The sequence below is a fragment of the Stenella coeruleoalba genome (assembly GCF_951394435.1).
Source record: "Stenella coeruleoalba genome assembly, chromosome: 7".
In the NCBI taxonomy this organism is placed as follows: Eukaryota; Metazoa; Chordata; class Mammalia; order Artiodactyla; family Delphinidae; genus Stenella; species Stenella coeruleoalba.
In genome coordinates, this window is record NC_137153.1 from 41,762,714 (window position 1) to 41,782,741 (window position 20,028).

Consider the following 20,028-nt stretch of genomic DNA (forward strand, 5'->3'; position numbering starts at 1 on the left):
TGTCAGATGGAGCTATGACTCAGCCCTCCTGCCTTTGTAGGACTGAGAGAGCCCACTTCAGGTAACTCCCAAATTTTCCCAAACAGGCTTTCCCGGTTGGAAGGGACAGGGATCTAGGATCCACAGTGGGTGGGGTTATGACTCAGTTCTTCTGCCTGGGTGTGAGTAGACCAGGCTCCAGGGCTGTCAAAACTCCTCCTCTGAGGATCTGAATCTGGCAGTCCTTTCCCTGGTTAGATGCACCACCAACTAGATTCTGCATATGAGCACAGCCACTGGTTGGGACTAGTACTTGGCTCTGCAGGTAGGAACTCAGTCTGCCAAGATCTGAGTGCTGACTGTTGGAAGCCCCCCCCCCCCACCTTCTCCATCATGAATTCCCAGTGGTTGAGCCCCACAGATTCCCCTGTGATACTGGGGGGTGAAATACAGAGTAAGGGCTCCCATGAAGTGACCCACAATGCTAGGAGGGGAGCTGGATGTCACCCCTGGCTCTCTTTTCCCACTGAAGGAACTGGAGTCTCTGAGGAGATCTCTCAGTGTGATGTTGTGCCAGCCTAGGGGAGAAGCAGTGTGATCAGCATAGCCATTCCTCTTACCCTCCCAATGCAGTCTGTCTTGGTCTCTGTGGTACAAGAGGGTACTTCAGCCTCACTTCCATGTTTTAGGATTTTCTCAGTGGTGTCTTGTCCGTGAATGGTTGTTAGTTGTTCTTCCTGTGAGGGGAAGAGAAGTCAGGGACAACCGATGTTGGCATCTTGGTGACATCACTTCCTGTACATCTTGAAGAGAGGAAAATACTGAAATGCATTCATTAAAAGCAGGCTTACAGTTACCTGATGTACTTGGCTACCAATTTGGTATTATACTGTACATCCCTCCTGGGGAAAATTTCTTTGATTCTACCTTTCCCACTAAGAACCCAAGGCTCAAAATTAGGAGAACTGGCCTTAGGCCTGATATTTGAAGGGTTTCCCATCTATAAAATGAAGGGTTGAGAAATACCTCTTCCCCAATAAAGGTTAAGAAATAATGTCCATACCTTTTGACCAAGCAATTTTTCTTTCAGACATCTGTCCAATGAGCTGAAACAAGAGGTGATAAAGGCTGTATATGTAAAGATGTCTCACAGCATTCTTTTTTCACAACTGTAAAGCAATCTAAATGTTTGCCAATAGGCAACTATTATTGTATTAACTAAGTAGAAAATTTGGCAACCATTATAAATGCCAGTGGGAATTTATGTCAACAGAGAAAATGTCTACGTTAAAATGTTAAAGGAACAAGATGTAAATTTGTTCATACAGATATGACTGCAGTTATATGAAACGAGAAACCACAAAATTGTGCCTAGAATGAAGACTAGAAAAAATACATAACATGATAAAATATCCCATTAGATAGTAGACTAATTTTACTACAATACTTTGTTGGATGACAGTGTTGACTTCCAAAAGACACTACTCAAAATTATAATAGTGATTTCTTGTCATTTTGTTCTTGTAAACATGACCAAAGTTGGGGGTTTTCAGACCATAATTGCACATGTAAATATTGTAAATACTGCCAACCATTTGAGCTATTTTGGTTATCTTGGGTTTAACATGTTGACCTTAGAACTTATGGTATAGGATCTATACTAAAAATGACTTTGTTAAAAGTCAGGATTCCACAGAACAATTTCATGGATTCCCTAATTTCCATTCATTAGTTAGTTTTGGTTTGTTTCCATTTACAGATTTTTGTGGAAGAAGAAAACTTGAAATTTAAAATTAAGAAAAATATGTCTCTTTACAGGTGTTCCATTGCCCAAAGAAGATGACATTTCTGCCCCCTTGACCTCCAGCTCACCAGTAAAGGAATCCCATGAGTATGAAGAGCCCTCAAGTGAAGAGGAAGATAAAATAAAAGAAGAGCCCTTGACCATCTCTGAACTGGCATACAACCCAAGTGCCAGCCTGCTCCCTACCCCCATTGATGATGATGAGATTGACATGCTCTTTGACTGTCCATCTAGGCTGGAGTTGGAAAAAGAAGACACAGATTCGTTTGAGGAACTAGAAGCAGATGAAAATGCCTTTTTAATGGCCGAAGAAGAAGAGCTGAAGGAGGCTCACCAAGCTTTGTCATGGAGCTATGACATTCTGAGTGGCCATATTCGGGTGAACCCACTGGTCAAGAGTTTTTCCCGGCTCCTTGTGGTGGGCCTGGGCCTGCTGCTCTTTGTATTCCCCCTGCTCCTCCTCCTTTTGGAGTCAGGTATTGATCTCTCCTTCTTATGTGAAATCCGCCAGACGCCCGAGTTTGAGCAGTTTCACTATGAATACTACTGTCCTCTCAAGGAGTGGGTGGCTGGCAAAGTCAACCTCGTTCTTTACATGCTGGGTTGCTCATAAAGCTCATATCTCATATGACTAAGGGCTATATTCAATACTAGTGATTTCTTTTTTTTTCAGCAAAGGCCTTGTTCTGAATGGTCACAGGACCATCAACAGGTGTTCTTTACTCATAACTGATTATTCAGACCTTTAAATTAGCTTTCCATAATTCACTGCAAGTAAATAAGTTTAAATCAAATACAGTTATTTTAGTTACAGGTCAGGAAGACGGCCTCTAAATAACCAAAAATATGTTTATTTTTTATTATAGTACAGACATACTCTTTATCTATTATAATAAATTGAGCTGAATTAGATTTCCTCCTTTTTTAATAGTTAACACCATTATAAGCTATAAGGTTCAGAATCAGAGTTTTAGTAAAAACCCAAGAGAACCTTTTTTGAATATAATCCTTAGTGAAAACAATGTTCTCTAACCAATGCCTATACAACTAAATTTATGCTGGGCTTTTGTTTTTGTTTTTTTAAAAATATTTTTATGTGTTCAAAATATTTTGGTAAATTTTTAGCAAAAAAAAAAAAGAAGCCTCCTGGAGTTATTTAAGTGTACAGATTGTAAGACTAATGCACAAAGGGTATGTCAGGAATTTTTTAATGTTTTGGCACTGGTTTGTTTTTTAAACTATTTTTGGCTGAACATAATTTGTTGTTACCTGCATATGAGATAGAAAATAGGTAGAAAAACACTGTAGAAAGTAAGCTTCTGAAACGGATGATGGAACTGGAGGAAGTAGAAATTGAGAGCGTCAAGTGGACACAGGGTCCATTTTTCAAAGTATTTGGACAAGATGATTTGTTACTTTCATTTGCATCCTGTCCATATATTTTGGCTCTGGAAATAGAAGGTTTTTAAAATAAAGTGAAACTTTAAAGGAAAAAAGTTTAAAGGAGATGCTAGTTAACTGCATATTATTGTACATTAACCCAAGAGTGGAAGCAGATGGGAATTGGACAACTGGTAAGTTGCAAAACAAGAGTTCTGGTGAGGCTGGTAGGCAAGTGATGGTAGACAAATGATCTATTTCATGAAAGTGATGGTGATGCAAGGTATTGGATGATGTAAAGAACAGTATACTCACTGTCCAAGTTGACATGAATATGTTTAAGTGGATCTAAATAAAAGTGGAGAAACTTGAAGGCACGTTTTTTGGTCCCTCATGCCATTCATTGAGATTCTGTGGAAGAAACTTTAAAAGGTGTGTGTGTGTGTGTGTGTGTGTGTGTGTGAGAAAGAGAGAGAAAAAGAGTGAGAAAGAGTGTGAAGAGAATGGATTTTGGCTTTTTGATAAATGCCTATGATCTTTCTTTGTGGCGGTCATTATACTCTTTTCCTTTCCTGGTTTCCTTAAGATTTTAACTCATTCATAATTGGGGCTCTCATTAAGAAAGTGGAAGGGACTCAACTCATTAGATAATATACCATTTCAGCTTGGGTGAAGTAGTGAAATGACTCCCTAACTAGACAGTAGGTGGGACAAATGCTCTAGTACCTTCCTTCATACCATTAAATCCATGACAGAAAGGTTCTGAGGCTTTCCATGCACAGTACTTACCAATACTGTGAAAGAAAAGAGTATGGAGCTTAGGGCATAGAGCATAGGGATTTCTCCATAGATTGTAATTGAAGGCATGGAATATTTTCAAAGGGATTGGGCTGCCTATAATCTCTCCCTAACTCCAAGTCTATCATTAACATAATCTCCAAATTGGCCATTCCAGTACTACTCATTCATGGAGATCTAAGTGCTTTATTAGACATTTAATTTTGTAAATAAGTTTTAAAAGTCAGCTCATGAAGCCTTCAGTTGAGCAAACTATAGTATAATTTGCTATTAAGTTTATAGCATGTTCTTTCTCGTGCATTGAGTGATTGATTTTGCTTTTTAATAAAGAATATTTGATACCTGAAATTTGACACCAAGGTAGAAGTATATTTTCTATAGGTTATTTGGAAAGTTTGCAAATGGCCTCCTTTGAAGCTGAAGATTTTCCCCCCTTGTTTATGACTTAAAGTCATACTTTCTTACATAAGGGTACTCCAGTGTAGTCTGCACAAAATTAGTTCCCTCTTCTAATCATGCTTCAAATCATTTTCTTTGAAGTTCTAACCATAACAAATCATCTAGCCCTTGCCATTTTACACTAATATTAAATAATATTTTTTAAACTAGGGAATTAATATATTAGCCATCATAAAACACTGAAAAATACTGACACACTAAGTATCACACATAGTCCAGCCAAGCAGATTTATAGTAAGGAATATTAAATATATAATTCTAACGTTTCTAGCTAACATCTCTTTCTTTTAGGCAAAAACTTCAGTATTGAATAGAAATGTTTTTAAGTGAAAGAGTTGAGAGGATAGGGTCTGCAGAATTTAAACAATAGCTACCAAAAGTAAAACTTGGATCCCGAAATGCCATTTTGTAGGGATAGAATCAGAGTCTTTTGAAATATCTGCTTAAGTTTTCTTAGAAGACAGTCACCAGTTGCCTGAATCAAATGAGGAAAAGACTGCTTCCAAAGATGGAGAATATATAATACAGTAAGATACAGAACTCAAAGCAAGTGTGTGAGTATATGTATATTCCATATTATTGGTATATGTGTTTATATATGAATCTGTATATATGTGTGTATTTGTATACACACAACTGATATGCCCTTCATACATAGTTGTTTTTCTCCAGTTGAGGAATTTGTGACATGTTATTCCTTTTCCCTCTCAGACATCATAGTGGATAAAAGCCACAGTCTCAAAGGTTTCAGTTTTCCATGAAAACTACCATTTGTGTACATTTGTGGTTTTATACACACACACATATGGCAAATACATATACACACACAATCTTGTCTTTAGTGCTAATGCAAGTTGGATCATGAAAAAAACGTAGGTGAAGTATCGTGTATTTCTGTCCGTGCTTGGAACATATTGTAAAATGTTATGTATCTGGAATATATTTTGTGGTTTGTCTACTATTTATAAAGACAACTCTGGGAAGAAGTCAAAATGAATTGATTTCATTGAAATACTAGAGAGTTGGGGGCCATGTTACCTGTGATTGGAGCCTTTGTATAGTGAAATTTGCATTTCTGTGTCAACATCCAGATTGTTTTATATGTTAATATGGTGGCAGGAATCCCTAATAAAAAATACTCTGGGGAAAAATGTTTCTGCAATCATTTAGTTTTATTCAAAGTGAAGTTGTATAAATAGTCCATTGGAAACTACAGAAAGGTGCCATCTGCTACCATGAAATGAGGTCACCCTTGAATGGTGATAGTATGGGAAAAAAAAAAAAATCACAGGTAATGGATGCGATTAACCCTTCCTTTGCAGAAGTCACCCAGGCTCAAAGGAAAACTATTGAGTGCACTAGAAATGCACCCAAATATAAAAGACAGCTGTAGTTTAATTAGGGGCATCAAGATAGAAAGAAATAGAAAAGCACAGAAAAAAAAACCAGAAAAGGGGTGTTCTGTATGGCAGGCAGGAGGAAGGATTTCAGAGTGCAGCAGTTAGTATGTTCTCACTTCCTGTGCCAAAGAGAGCTACCTCAGACTCAGCTCTGCAACTTTGCCATTCAACTTCTATCTGTTCACGGGCCCTGGAAGAATCTTGCTATTCTACTCCTGTCATCCCCTCCATGCATGGCCTAAAAGGACCTCCACTTTGCTTTGGCCCATAGCTAACAACTCCACACCTAACAGTTAAATCAGAAGGTGTTAGTTACTCTGAATGGAATAAAAGGGACTTTCTTTACTACAGGAACACCATAGGTGTCCAGCTGAATTGTACCCTAGCTGTGGTGGCCTAGTCAAGTTTTTTTTTTTCTTTTCAGTTTTATCGAGATATAATTGACATATACCAGTATATTATTTTTAGATATACAACATAATGATTTGATATACGTATATATTGCAAAATGATTACCATAATAAGTTTAGTCAATGTCCATCACCTCACGTAGTTAAATTTTTTTTTTCTTGTGATGAGAACTTTTAAGATTGCTGACTCTTAGTAACTTGCAGACATACGATACAGAATCGTTAACAGAGTCACCAAGCTGTGTATTACATCCCCAGGACTTATGCATCTTAAAATTAGGAATTTGTACCTTTTGATCGCCTTCATCCATTTCACCCATCCGGGGGTTGGCGGGTGGGCGAAGTCTGTCAAGTTCTTCCTCAGCAGTCCTCAGGGGTCTGAGCTCCAGAGCACAGGAAAGAAAAGGAATTCAGTGGTCAGTGTTCAGGTGTGAGGTATCAGGAGTCAGTCCCGAGCCAGCACCTGTGTTAGTGGCTGCACACTGGGAGGCTCACACAAAATGGCCTTTGACCACTTGTTCACTGAGCAGCCCAGGCTCCTAACCCAGCCTCACCTCGTGGGAGAAACCCTTTTCCTTATTCATATACTCCTTGCTCAGCCGATTAGGGTAAAGCTCTCCTAACTACATTTCAGCTTGGAAGGAAAGGACTGGGGAGAAGCTTCCACCTGGGTGACCTCGGGATGGTTGTGGTTGATGAACTTGAGACTCTTGGGGCCGCCTTTCTCTACTGGGTGGAGATAATGTGCTAAAGGACCCTGCTTACTTGTCCTCCTGCTTCTCTCTCTCTCTCTCTCTCTCTCTCTTTCTCTTGGACCTGCTTTTGGGCTTCCAGTCTCCATGCCGTAAACAGACCCAGCAGGACCTGCCCGTGGTGGGCCCACCCAGGACTCAGCTCTCCACGTTCCAGCCTCGGTCTGTGGCAGGGTGGGTAAGTTTGGTGAGCCCCACCCACTGCCCTCAGCTGTCACCACTTCAGAGAGGATGAAAGAAGCCTCGCTTGGGCCTCAGATCCCAGCTGTGCTCTTCAATTCATCAATAAAGCCGATTTTAATCCTCTTCTGGCCATGTGTCTGTTGTCTATGGGGAAGTGGGGCGTGAGATGGGGAGTGGTGCAGGATTCACACTAAGTACACGCAGGACTGTTTAGATCTGTCACTTCCAGTGTTGCAAGCGAGGAAGGAGTCGGGGAGGCTGCTCACGGCTGAACCTCAGGCATCAGAGGATGTCTGCCACTGACATCGGCCCTGACAGCCCTTGTAGATGGGTGAGGGAACTTGGGACATAACATTAGAAAAGAACAGAGGATTGCTTGGAACCACACATCCTTCTTTACCTGTAGCTGATGCTGACCCCAAATATCTCTTTGGAAAGAGAACCCAAGCCGCTTTCCTGGTTGCAAAGGAAAACCCTTAGTAGGACACAGGATATGCTTTGTGTAGATACCAAGTATTGAAACCTGTCTTGCCAATTACTGTAGTTCCTCCAGCTAACATGGCTCACCTTGATCTCCTCATCCACAAGAATTATGATTTTGATAATTCCAAGGGTTCTGAGCTTTTCAAGGAGACTATACACTTCAAGGGAGGGAACGTACTGACAAACGAACATTGGTTTCCACTCTGGCAGTTATATTCTTCGTAATAAGTTAAAAACACAGCATTCTGGTTTAGGGATCAGTCTCCTGTCATTTCCTCGATGTGAATCGGCTCGCTCCCATGCTCAATCAGCCTCAGTGTCCTGATAACCCTTGTGCTGGTTCTGTAAAGCTGCAAACCAGACCCTGAACAGTGGTGGCCACAGAGAGGTACTACTCCCTGGTTCTAAGGGTTTATGTATAATTTATTGTCCAAACCGGGACTCTTTTTGAGAGTGAAAGGGGGTGTTTTTAGTGACTATGTCACAGCAATGGGTGTTAACTAGGACTTTTCTAGACACTCTATCTGTAGGGCTTTGCCTCATCCGCTAGGTGCCCTCTTTCAACAATTCTTCCAGCTCGTTTCCTCTAAAATATTGACAAGGTGAAATAGGGAAGGATTACTGCCCTATAGTCATAGATCTACTACTTGCCATAAAGAATCAGATTAAAAGGCACCAAAAGTAATTGTATCATGGGTTTTGGTGTGAGACTATAAATTACACAAATTATTTTAAATGAGCCTTCTGGCATTGAATATTTAATGCTACACACTCAATTTGTTTACCATTTGTAATGTTGAATTTCTTGTTTAATGTGAAGCAGGTAGAGAGTTAGAATAATCTCAGTTGCTTTTACCTCCATAGTCATGAGTTTGACATTTCTGATCAGCACATACACAGCGATGATGATCAGCTTAACTATGAGCAACAGGGTCACACTAAGTACACTCAAGACTGATTTATGCCCAAACCAACTTGCTAATTTATAATGAGAAGTGTCAGTCAGCTTTGCACTTACTTGATGCTGGATACTCCATGCATGATCTTGCTAGAACATAAGCTGTAACGTGAACCACACACTATTAACAAGTCCAAGGAATCATAGCTAGAAAGCTGCCTCTCAGGGAAGTCTGCCCCAAAGGACCGTGCCTGTCTCAGAAGGGCTAGGGATGCATTACATACATTTCACTCTAAATCTCCCATTGTTGCAAATTTCTTGTGGCAGAGGCTGGCAGGGGATCTCCAAAACCATTTCTTCTTTATGCTGTGCACAGAATTAGACTACATTTCCCAGCCCTCATGTACGTAGGTATGGTCGTATTCCTGAATTCTGGCCATTGGAATTTGAATGGGAAGTGACCTGTAGCACTTCTAAGCCCTGGACTATGTGTGAGCCTTTATGTGCCACTGGATGTCGATACCTGCCAGCAACTTAGATCCTTCAGTGACTGTGATGCAGAGCACCCTACACCTCACCCTAAACCTGACCCACCTTAGACTCTTACTTGAGCAACAAAGTCTTACCTGGCAATTTCCATGTCCATGTTGTTGTCACCACGCCGTCTCCCATCACTCAAGTTGTCCAGGTCTCTTGAGGAAGGAAAGTACAGCTGACAGCAGCTATAGGAACTGCCCAGGACTGGAGTGTCCCAGAAGGTTCCACTGGACAATCCCTGTGCTTGAGAGTGCAAAAAGAAGGGTTAGGGCCTACTTTTGGTGCTAATATATCTTGTCACTCTTGCTTTCAGGGGCTTAATTGGAATCTCACGTAATTAGAGCCCAAAGTAGCCCACCCTCATAGGCAAAATGACCCCTGATTGAGAACTACTGGATTCAGGAATGGTTTCATGGACACGTGTGTGACCTGTGAACTTGGACAGGGCCCTGCTCTCAAAGGTTTTGTTTAGTGCTCTGCTCTCACATCTTGAAATTCTTAATAATAATATCTTGGAACCTGTGTTACGTAACTGTAGTCCAATGGGACAACAAAATGTGCAGGAGATCAGGCAGGCAACAATGGGCACCACGCATGCTGAGCGTTTAGTCTGAGCACGAGGCATACACACACACACATACACTGGGCAGTCTGAGACCCCAGGGGTCCCTGCGGGGACTCTGCGCACCAGTGGAAGCGGGCCCTGGGAGAAAGGAGGTGTTCCCTAGGGACAGCACTGTAACCTGTGGTGGAGGGCCTGCTTGCCAGTCAGTCCCTGGAGCCCATCTCTGAAGTATCTGCACAGATATTTTTTTTTCTAAAAACTTTACAGTTACTTATTTAATCCTCACAATAATCCTATGAGGTAGGAACTATTATTTTTTTTTAAGATTTTTAAAAAGAATTTTAAAGTCCTGTTGAATTTGTTACAATATTGCTTCTGTTTTATGTTTCGGTTTTTTGGCCACAGGGCATGTGGGATCTTAGCCCCTGACCAAGGCTCGAACCCACACCCCCTGCATTGGAAGGCGAAGTCTTAACCACTGGACCACCAGGGAAGTCCCAGGAACTATTATTATTATCTCCTTTTTTTAATTAAATTTTTTAAACTGAGGTATAATTGACATACAACATTATGTTTGTTTCAGGTGTACAAAATAATAATTTGATATTTGCACATACTGCAAAATGATCACCACAATAATTCTGGTTAACATCTGTCACCATACATAATTTTTTTTCTTGCATCAGTGCAGATATTAACTCTGTGGTCTGAGCGCTGGGACAAGATCTGCCACCACTTAGGCAGTACACTTTGTCATTAACTAATTACAACATGAAGTGGACACATGGATATTTCAATAATTAGGATTCTTCACAGAATTTAGAATCTCTGGTTTTGAAAACCACTGCAACACTGCACAATAAATATCCAAAGGCTTGGAAATAGAAATTAAATTTAAAGATCCTCACATTTCACAGAAAAAGGCACTATTTTAATATAAAAACTTGCATGGACCAATTATTAACAAATAGATGACTGTAACATTATTTTTCCTTGTGATTGAAGATACAGTGTTAGAAATCAACAGGCATTTAAAATTCCATACAAATCATGAAACCACTTTCAGCTTCTTGTACAACCTCCAGAAGTTACAGGAAATGTCAGAGGAAACAGTAAAATGCTATTATATTTATTAACATTTAAACCTAAATTCAGAATTACAGAAAACTGATTTGTAAGAAGAGTTAAAACATTTTAGAAAAAATTTTCTACAAGAAGCATCAGTTCTAAGATATATTTGAATTTATATTTCAAAATAATTGATAACTTTATTCTAATGTTACAGCCTATGAAATACTCTTAAAATTACCAATAACAGTTGCATCAACAGAGATGCTTTTCAAAATTAAAAATTATCAAAAATTATTTGTTTAGAGTGACTGATGTTACTTTCAATTATACCAATTGAAAATGAAGTTGCTAAAAGAAGTTTTAATGGCCTAATAAATGAATTTGCAGAAAAGTGAAACCTAAAAAATTATGTTACGATCAATCAAGATATATCTATATTGATATATAGATATAATAGAGTATCATTATTTATTGTATTATACAAAATCATGGCACCAAACTATTGTTTTTTGCAATTTGTGACATTACTTGCTGTAACATAAATGTTATTACTCATCTATCACTATTACTCTTTCATGTTTTATAATAAAATATTTTCAAAAGACAAACCTTTATATTTTGTACCTTTAACTGCACTTTCCCCCTGTATTTTGAAAAAGGGGCTCCACGTTATAATTTTTACACTGGGCCCTGCAAATTATGTCACTGACCTTGACTGTGTTAAAAGAATGGAGGGAGGGAACACTAGAAGAGAATCCTTTAATGACTAGAACTGAAGATTTAAGTGTGAAAGTCAAATGCATATGGCTAATTTTTCCTTCTTTGAAGAATTTAAAACCATTTAACTGATAAAGAGTCTATCTTACAGAAAAGAATTCTTCTTTCTTTATAAAGATAAGAAGTGGGGAGCTATCTTTTTGTTAATATTTTTATTTTCTCAAACTTCGGTGATTAGACTGGGTTAAATAAAGTGGCTCTAACTGAAAGAGAATGGGTAAAAATTAAAACTCAGCATCTAGGATTTGGTAAAGCCTTTTCTTGTACATTTCTGTGTGAGAAAGTAAATGATTCAAATGACAGTGTGACAAATCCTTCTGCGGGTCAGATCATTACCAATTATTTCCTTTAAATAAAATTGAAATAATAGCTAGTTGAATCAATGAAACCAAAAGCTGATTCTTTGAAAGGAATCAATAAAATTGGTAAGCTTCTAGCCAGGCTAACTAAAAAAAAGAGCAGGAAGAGGGCTTCCCTGGTGGCGCAGTGGTTGAGAGTCCGCCTGCTGATGCAGGGGACGCGGGTTCGTGCCCCGGTCCGGGAGGATCCCACATGATGCGGAGCGGCTGGGCCCATGAGCCATGGCCGCTGAGCCTGTGCGTCCGGAGCCTGTGCTCCGCAACGGAAGAGGCCACAACAGTGAGAGGCCCGCGTACTGCAAAAAAAAAAAAAAAAAAAGAGCAGAAGAGAGAAGACACAAATTACCAATATCAGAAATGGAAAGGGGACATCATCACAGATCTCATGGACATTAAAAAGATAATGAAGGAATACTATGAACAACACTGTGCCCACAAATTAAAGTAGATGAAACAGACAAATTTCTTGAAAGAAATCTGCTAAAAGTCACAAAGGAATATAATAGATAATCTGAGTAGGCCTATGTCTATTAAAGAAATCAAATAAGTAAAATCACCTTTCAAAACAGAAAGCACCTGGCCCAGATAGGTTCACTGGTGAATTCTACCAAAAATGTAATGAAGAAATTGTACCAATTCTCTACAATCTCTCTCAGAGTTTAGAAGCAAAGGGAATATCTCCCAAATCATTTTATGAGGTCAGCAACACCCTGAGACTAAAACCAAAGATATTGTAAGAAAACTACGCACCAATATCTCTCATGAGCACAGATATAAAAATCAACAAAATATTAGCAAACTTAATGCAACAATGGATAAAAACAATTATATACCATGACTAAGGGGGGTTTATCCCCAGTATGCAAAGCTGGCTCAACATCCAAAATCAGTTAATGTAATCTATCACATCAATAGGCCAAAAAAGAAAAATTACATAATCATATTAATAGATTGAGAAAAAATTTTGACAAAATTCAACACTCATTAATGATAGAAATAGAGGGGAACTTCCTCAACTTGATAAAGAATATCTATAAAGAATCTATAACTAACATTATATGTAATGGTGAGAAATTTGAAGCTTTCCCACTAAGAACAGGTACTAGGCAAGATTATCCCCTCTCAGCACTCCTTTTCAACATCAAACTGGCAGTTCTAGCTAATGCTATAAGACATGGAAAGGAAAAAAAATGTATAGAGATTGGGAAGGAAGACATAAAATTGTCTTTGTTCTCAGATGACATGACTGTCTGCATAAAAATCCTAAAGAATGACAAAAACATCTTTTGGAAGTAATAGGAAAATAGAGCAAGAAAACAGGATACAAGGTTTATATACAAGTTGATTTCTTTCCTATATACCAGCAATGGACACGTGGAATTTGAAACTAAAAATATAATACCATTTACATTATCACTCCCCCAAATAAAATACTTAGGTATAAATATAACAAAATATGTACAAGATCTATATGAGGAAAACTACAAATTCTGATGAATGGAATCAAATAACAAATAAATGGAGAGATATTCCATGTTTATGGATAGGAACACTCAATATTGTCAAGGTGTCAATTCTTACCAACTTGATCTATAGATTCAATGCAATAGCAATGAAAATCCCAGCAAGTTATTTTATGATATTGACAAACTGATTCTGAAGTTTATATGGAGAGAAAAAAGACCCAGAATAGGCAATACAATATTGAAGGAAAAGAACAAAGTTGGCTGACTGATACTACCTGAGTTCAAGTCTTACTATAAAGCTATGGTAATCAAGACTGCGTGGTATTGGTGAAAGAATACACAAACAGATTAATGGAACAGAACAGAGAGCCCCAAAATAGACCCAAATAAATTTAGTCAAACTTATCTTTGACAAAGGTCCTAAGACAATACAATAGAGCAAAGATAGTCTTTTCAACAATAGTGCTGAAACAACAGGACATCATCCACTTGTAAACAAAAAAAAGAACTGAGGCAGAGAATTTAAACTCTTTACAAAAATTAACTCAAAATATAAATCAACTATACTTCAATAAAATACATTTTTAAAAATTGGGAATTCCCTGGCGGTCCAAGTGTTAGGACTCCGCACTTTCCCTGCTGAGGGCCAAGGTTCAATCCCTGGTTGAGGAGCTAAGATCCCACAAGCTGCACAGTGCAACCAAATTAATTAATTAATTAATTAACTCAAAATGGACCACAGACCTAAATATAAAGCACCGAACTATAAGACTCCTAGAAGATAACAAAGGAGAAAACCTAAATGAAATTGGGTATGGGGATGACTTTTTAGATACAACACCAAAGGCACAATCCAGGAAAAAATAGAATTGATAAGCTATATGTCATTAAAGTTAAGAACTTCTGCTGAGAAAGACATTGTAAAGAGAATAAAAGGCCACAAACCGGGAGAAAATATTTGAAAAAGACACATCTGATAAGGAACTATTATCCAAAATATACAAAAAACTCTTAAATCTCGGCAATAAGAAAATAAACAACCTGTTTAAAAAAATGGGTCAAAGACCTTAAGAGACACCCAACCAAAGAATATACACAAATTACAAATAATCATAAAAAGATGCTTCACATGATAAATCATAAGTAAAATGCATATTAAAACAATGAAATATATCAATGCACACCTATTTGAATGGCCAAAATCCAGAATACTGACAGAACCAATTGCTGACAAGGATTTGTAGCAACAGGGACTCTCATTCATTGCTGGTGGGAATGCAAAATGGTACAGCCACTTTGGAAGACAGTTTTTCAGTGTCTAACAAAACCAAACATGCTCTTACCATATAATTCAGCAATCTGATTCCTTGGTATTCACCCAAGGTTGTTAAAAACTTATGTCCACACAAAATCCTGCACATATATGTTTACAGCAGATTTATTCATAATTGCCAAACCTTGGTAGCAACCATGATGTCCTTAGGTTAATGGATAACTGTGGTACATCCTGACAATGGAATATTATTATTCAGCACTAAAAAAAATGGTCTAACAAGCCATGAAAATACATGTATAAAACTTAAATGCATACTCCTAAGTGAAAGGAGTCAGTCTAAAAAGGCTATGTACTATATGATTATTATATGATATTCTAAAAAAGGCCAAACTATTGAGACAGTAAAAAAGATCAGTGGTTGCAAGGGTTTGGGCGGGAGTGATGAACAAGTGGAGTAGAGAAAATTTTTAGAGCAGTGAAAATACTCTGTATGATACCACAATAATGGATACATGTCATTATACTATTATCCAAACCCATAGAACGTGCACCACAAAGAGTGAACCATACATAAACTATGGACTTTGGGTGATTATGATGTGTCAGTGTAGGCTCATCAATTGTAAAAAAAAAAGTACTACACTAGTGCAGACTGTTGATAATGGGTGAGGTTATGCAGAAAGTATATGGGAAATCTCTGCACCTTCTTAATTTTGCCGTGAACCTTAAACTACTCTAAAAAAATTAAAACAGTGCTGTGGAATAAACGAGGATGCAAAAAAAGACTACTGCATAAACCAATAATTATAAAACTGGGGTTTTATGGGGCTTATCATATATAAAGATGTATAAAGGAGGCAGAGGTACATTGGAGCAGTTTTTGTATGCTGTTGATATTATGTTAGTATTAACTGAAACTAGACTTTTAAGGATAATATGTTAATTTTAATCCCCAAATCAACTTTAAGAAAATAAATCCAAAAGTATAATAATAAAAATAATAAGAAGTTAAAATTGGTACTCTAGAAAATATCTAATTACAATAACATAAGGCAGTAACTTAAGAAGGGAAACACAAAAGATGAAAGACATACAGAAAACAAAGAGCAGAAAGTGATGCCAGGGGCAGAGACAAGATGGACAAGTAGAAGGACTTGAGCTCACCACCTCCCACTTAAACACCAAAATCACAACTAACTGCTGAACAACCATCGACAAAATCACTGGAACCTACCAAAAAGATATCCTATATCCAAAGGCAAAGAAGAAGCCACAATAAGATGGTAGGAGGGGCACAATCACAATAAAATCAAACCCCATACCCATTGGGTAGGCAATGCAAATATTGGTAAATAATTAGATTGCAGAGAGTCTCCCACAGGAATGAAAGTTCTGAGTCCCAGGTCAGCCTCCCCTGGGAGTCTGGCATCAGGAGAAGGAGCCCCCAGAGCATCTGGCTTAGAAGGACACAGGGTCTGATTGCAGGAATTCCACAGGACAGTGGGAAACAGAAACTGCACTCTTGGAAACTGCACACAGGTTCTTGTGCACACCAGGACCCAGGAGAAAAAGCAGTGACCTCATAGGAGCCTGGGCATGACCTATCTGCTGGTATTGGAGGGTCTCTGTGGAGGCAGGGGGCAGCTGTGGCTCATTGTGGGGACAAAAACACTGGTAGCAGCAGTTCTGGGGAGGACTCATTGGTGTGAGCCATAGTAGAAGCTGCCATTTTCTCACCAAGACCTGGCCCCACCCAACAGACTGTAGGCTCCAGTCTAGACTAGTTTGTAGACTGCTAGGGTGCCTCAGGCCAAACAACCAACAGGGCAGGAACACAGCCACACCCATCAGGAGACAGCCTGCTTAAAGTTTTCCTGCGCAGCTTCCCACTAAACAAACCACTTGACATAGCCCTGCCCACCAGAGGGACAAGACACAGCGCCACCCAACAGTGAGAAGGAACCAGTCCCTCCCACCAGAAAGCCTACACAAGTGTCTTAGACTAGCCTCATCCACCGGGGGGCAGATAGCAGAAGCAAGAAGAACTGCAACTTGCAGAACGGAAACCGCAATCACAGAAAGGTAGACAAAATGAGACGGCAGAAGAATATACCCCAGACAAAGGAACAAGATAAAACACCAAAAGAACAACTGAGTGAAGTGGAGATAATGCCTATCTACCCAAAAAAGAATTCAGAGTAATGATACTAAAGATGATCCAAGATCTCAGAAAAAGAACGGAGACACAGAACAAGAAGATACAAGAAATGTTTAACAATGACCTAGAAAATGTAAAGAACAAAACAAAACAAAAACAAAAGATGAACAATACAATAACTGAAAAGAAAAATACACTAGAAAGAATCAATAGCAGAACAAATGAGGCAAAAGAACAGACAGGTGAGCTGGAAGACAGAATGGTGAAAATCTCTGCCTCAGAACAAAATAAAGAAAAAAGAATGAAAAGAAATGAAGACAGTCCAAGATACCTCTGGGACAACATTAAATGCACCAACACTCATATTATAGGGGTCCCAGAAGGAGGGGAGAGAGAGAAAAGGCCTGAGAAAATATTTGAAGAGATAATAGCTGAAGATTTCCCTAACATGAGAAAGGAAACAGTCACCCAAGTCCAGGAAGCACAGAGAGTTCCATACAGCATGAACCCAAGGAGGAACATGCCAAGAAACACAGTAATCAAACTGGCAAAAATTAAAGACAAAGAGAAAATATGAAAAGCAACAAGTGACAAACAAAAATAACATACAAGGAAATTCCCATAAAGTTATCAGCTGATTTTTCAACAGAAACTCTACAGGCCAGAAGGGAGTGGCAGGATATACTTAAAATGATGAAAGGGAAAAACTTACAACCAAGAATACTCTACCCAGCAAGGCTCTTGTTCAGAATTGATGGAGAATTCAAAAGCTTTACAGACAAGCAAAAGAATTTAGCACCACCAAACCAGCTTTACAACAAATGCTAAATGAACTTCTCTAGGTGAAAAAGAAAGGGCCACAACAAGAAACAAGAAAATTACAAATGGAAAAGCTCACCAGCGAAGGCAAACATACAGGAAATGTAGGAAATCATCTACACACAAATATGATATCAAAACCAGCAATCCTGAGGACAGTACAAATGCAGGATACTGGAAATGCATATGAAATTAAGAGACCAGCAACTTAAAACAATCTTGTTTGTATATAGACGGCTATATCAAAACTTCATGGTAACCACAAACAAAATATCTACAATAGATACACACACACAAAGGAAAAGGAATCCAAACACAACACTAAAGATAGTCATCAAATCACAAGAGAAGAGAACAAAAGAGAAAGGGAAGAAAAAAGACCTACCAAGACAAATCCAAAACATTTTTTTAAATGGCAATAAGGAAACAACTCCTACAGAACACCTACTGAACGCTGGCAGAAAACCTCAGACCTCCCAAAAGGCAAGAAACCCCCCCACGTATCTGGGTAGGGCAAAAGAAAAAAGAATAAACAGAGACAAAAGGATAGGGACGGGACCTGCACCAGTGAGAGGAAGCTGTGAAGGAGGAGAGTTTTCCACACACTAGGAAGCCCCTTCGCGGGTGGAGACTGCGGGTGGCGGCGGGCAAAAGCTTCGGAGCCGCGGAGGAGAGCACAGCAACAGGGGTGCAGGGAGCAAAGCAGAGAGATTCCCGCACAGAGGATCGGTGCCGACCAGCACTCACCAGCCCGAGAGGCTTGTCTGCTCCCCTGCCAGGGTGGGCGGGGCTGGGAGCTGAGGCTTGAGCTTCAGTCAGAGCGCAGGGAGAGGACTGGGGTTGGCGGCGTGAACACAGCCTGAAGGCGGTTAGTGCGCCACGGCTGACCGGGAGGGAGTCCGGGGAAAAGTCTGGACCTGCCGAAGAGGCAAGAGACTTTTCCTGCCCTATTTATTTCCTGGGGCGCAAGGAGAGGGGATTAAGAGCGCTGCTTAAAGGAGCTCCACAGACGGGTGCGAGTGGCGCCTAAAAGCATGGACCCCAGAGACGGGCATGAGATGCTAAGGCTGCTGCTGCTGCCACCAAGAAGTCACTATCCACACCCCCCTTCCGGGGAGCCTGTGCAGCCCGCCACTGCCAGGGTCCTGGGATCCAGGGACAACTCTCCTGGGAGAACACACAGCGCGCCTCAAGCTGGTGCAACGTCACGGTGGCCTCTGCTGCCGCAGGCTCGCCCCGCACTCCGTGCCCCTCCCTCCCCCCAGCCTGAGTGAGCCAGAGCCCCCGAATTAGCGGCTCCTTTAACCCCGTCCTGTCTGAGCGAAGAACAGACGCCCTCCGGCGACCTACACGCAGAGGCGGGACCAAATCCAAAGCTGAGCGCCTGGGAGCTGTGAGAACGAAGAAGAGAAAGGGAAATCTCTCCCAGCAGCCTCGGAAGCAGCGGATTAAAGCTCCACAAACAACTTGATGTACCCTGCATCTGTGGAATACATGAATAGACAACAAAGAAACCCAAATTAAGGACATGGACTTTGAGAGCAAGATTTATGATTTTTTCCCCTTTTCCTCTTTTTGTGAGTGTGTATGTGTATGCTTCTGTGTGAGATTTTGTCTGTATAGCTTTGCTTCCACCATTTGACCAAGGGTTCTATCCGTCCGTTGTTTTTTTTCAATTTTTTAAATTAATAATTACTTTTTTAAAAATAACTTTATTTTATTTTACTTTATCTTCATTCTTTCTTTCCTTCCTTCCCCACTTTAGACAACAAATCATCCCAAATTGAAGAGGTGGACTTTGAGAGCAGGATTTATGATTTTTTCCCCTTTTCCTCTTTTAGTGAGCATGTATGTGTATGCTTCTGTGTGAGATTTTGTCTGTATAACTTTGCTTCCACCATATGTCCAAGGGTTCTATCCGTCTGTTTTTTTCTCTTAATAATTATTTTTTTATTTTAATAACTTTATTATATTTTATCTTATTTAATTTTACTTTATCTTCTTTCTTGCTTGCTTTCCTTCCTTCCTTCCTCCCTCCATCCCTCCTATCTTTCTTTCTTTCTTTCTACTTCTACTAATTCTTTCTTTCTACTTTTTCTCACTTTTATTCTGAGCCGTGTGGAAGAAAGGCTCTTGGTGCTACATGCCAGAGTCAGCGCTCTGCCTCTGAGGTGGGAGAGCCAACTTCAGGACACTGGTCCACAAGAGACCTCCCAGCTCCACATAATATCAAATGGTGAAAATCTCCCAGAGATCTCCATCTCAACACCAGCACCCAGCTTCACTCAACGGCGAGCAAGCTACAGTGCTGGATATCCTATGCCAAACAACTAGCAAGACAGGAACACAACCCCACCCATTAGCAGAGAGGCTGCCTAAAATCATAAGTCCACAGACACCCCAAAACATACCACCAGACGCGGACCTGCCCACCACAAAGACAAGATCCAGCCT

General features: G+C 39.7%; 1 protein-coding gene and 1 long non-coding RNA gene across 4 annotated transcripts in view; one reads left to right on the top strand and one right to left on the bottom strand.

Moving 5' to 3' along the window:
- FRMD3 (FERM domain containing 3) overlaps positions 1–5,957 on the top strand; it is a 313,236-nt gene extending 307,279 nt beyond the window's left edge. For both annotated transcript variants that reach the window (XM_079927578.1, XM_079927579.1), the window contains one exon: positions 1,798–5,957. In XM_079927578.1, the coding sequence (XP_079783704.1) occupies positions 1,798–2,396 (599 nt within the window). In that variant the 3' untranslated portion in view covers positions 2,397–5,957. The remainder of the gene's footprint in view (positions 1–1,797) is intronic.
- LOC307189480 overlaps positions 1–9,354 on the bottom strand; it is a 29,878-nt gene extending 20,524 nt beyond the window's left edge. The window contains exons 1-4 of one of the 2 annotated variants that reach the window (XR_013829195.1): positions 9,173–9,354; positions 6,521–6,613; positions 1,043–1,085; positions 600–716 (exon numbers count right to left, since the gene is read on the bottom strand). This is a non-coding gene — a long non-coding RNA (uncharacterized lncRNA). Of the gene's footprint in view, positions 1–323; positions 717–1,042; positions 1,086–6,520; positions 6,614–9,172 lie in introns of those variants that run through there. The other variant, XR_013829196.1, reaches the window with a different exon arrangement.
- Between the last annotated feature and the right edge of the window lie 10,674 nt (positions 9,355–20,028).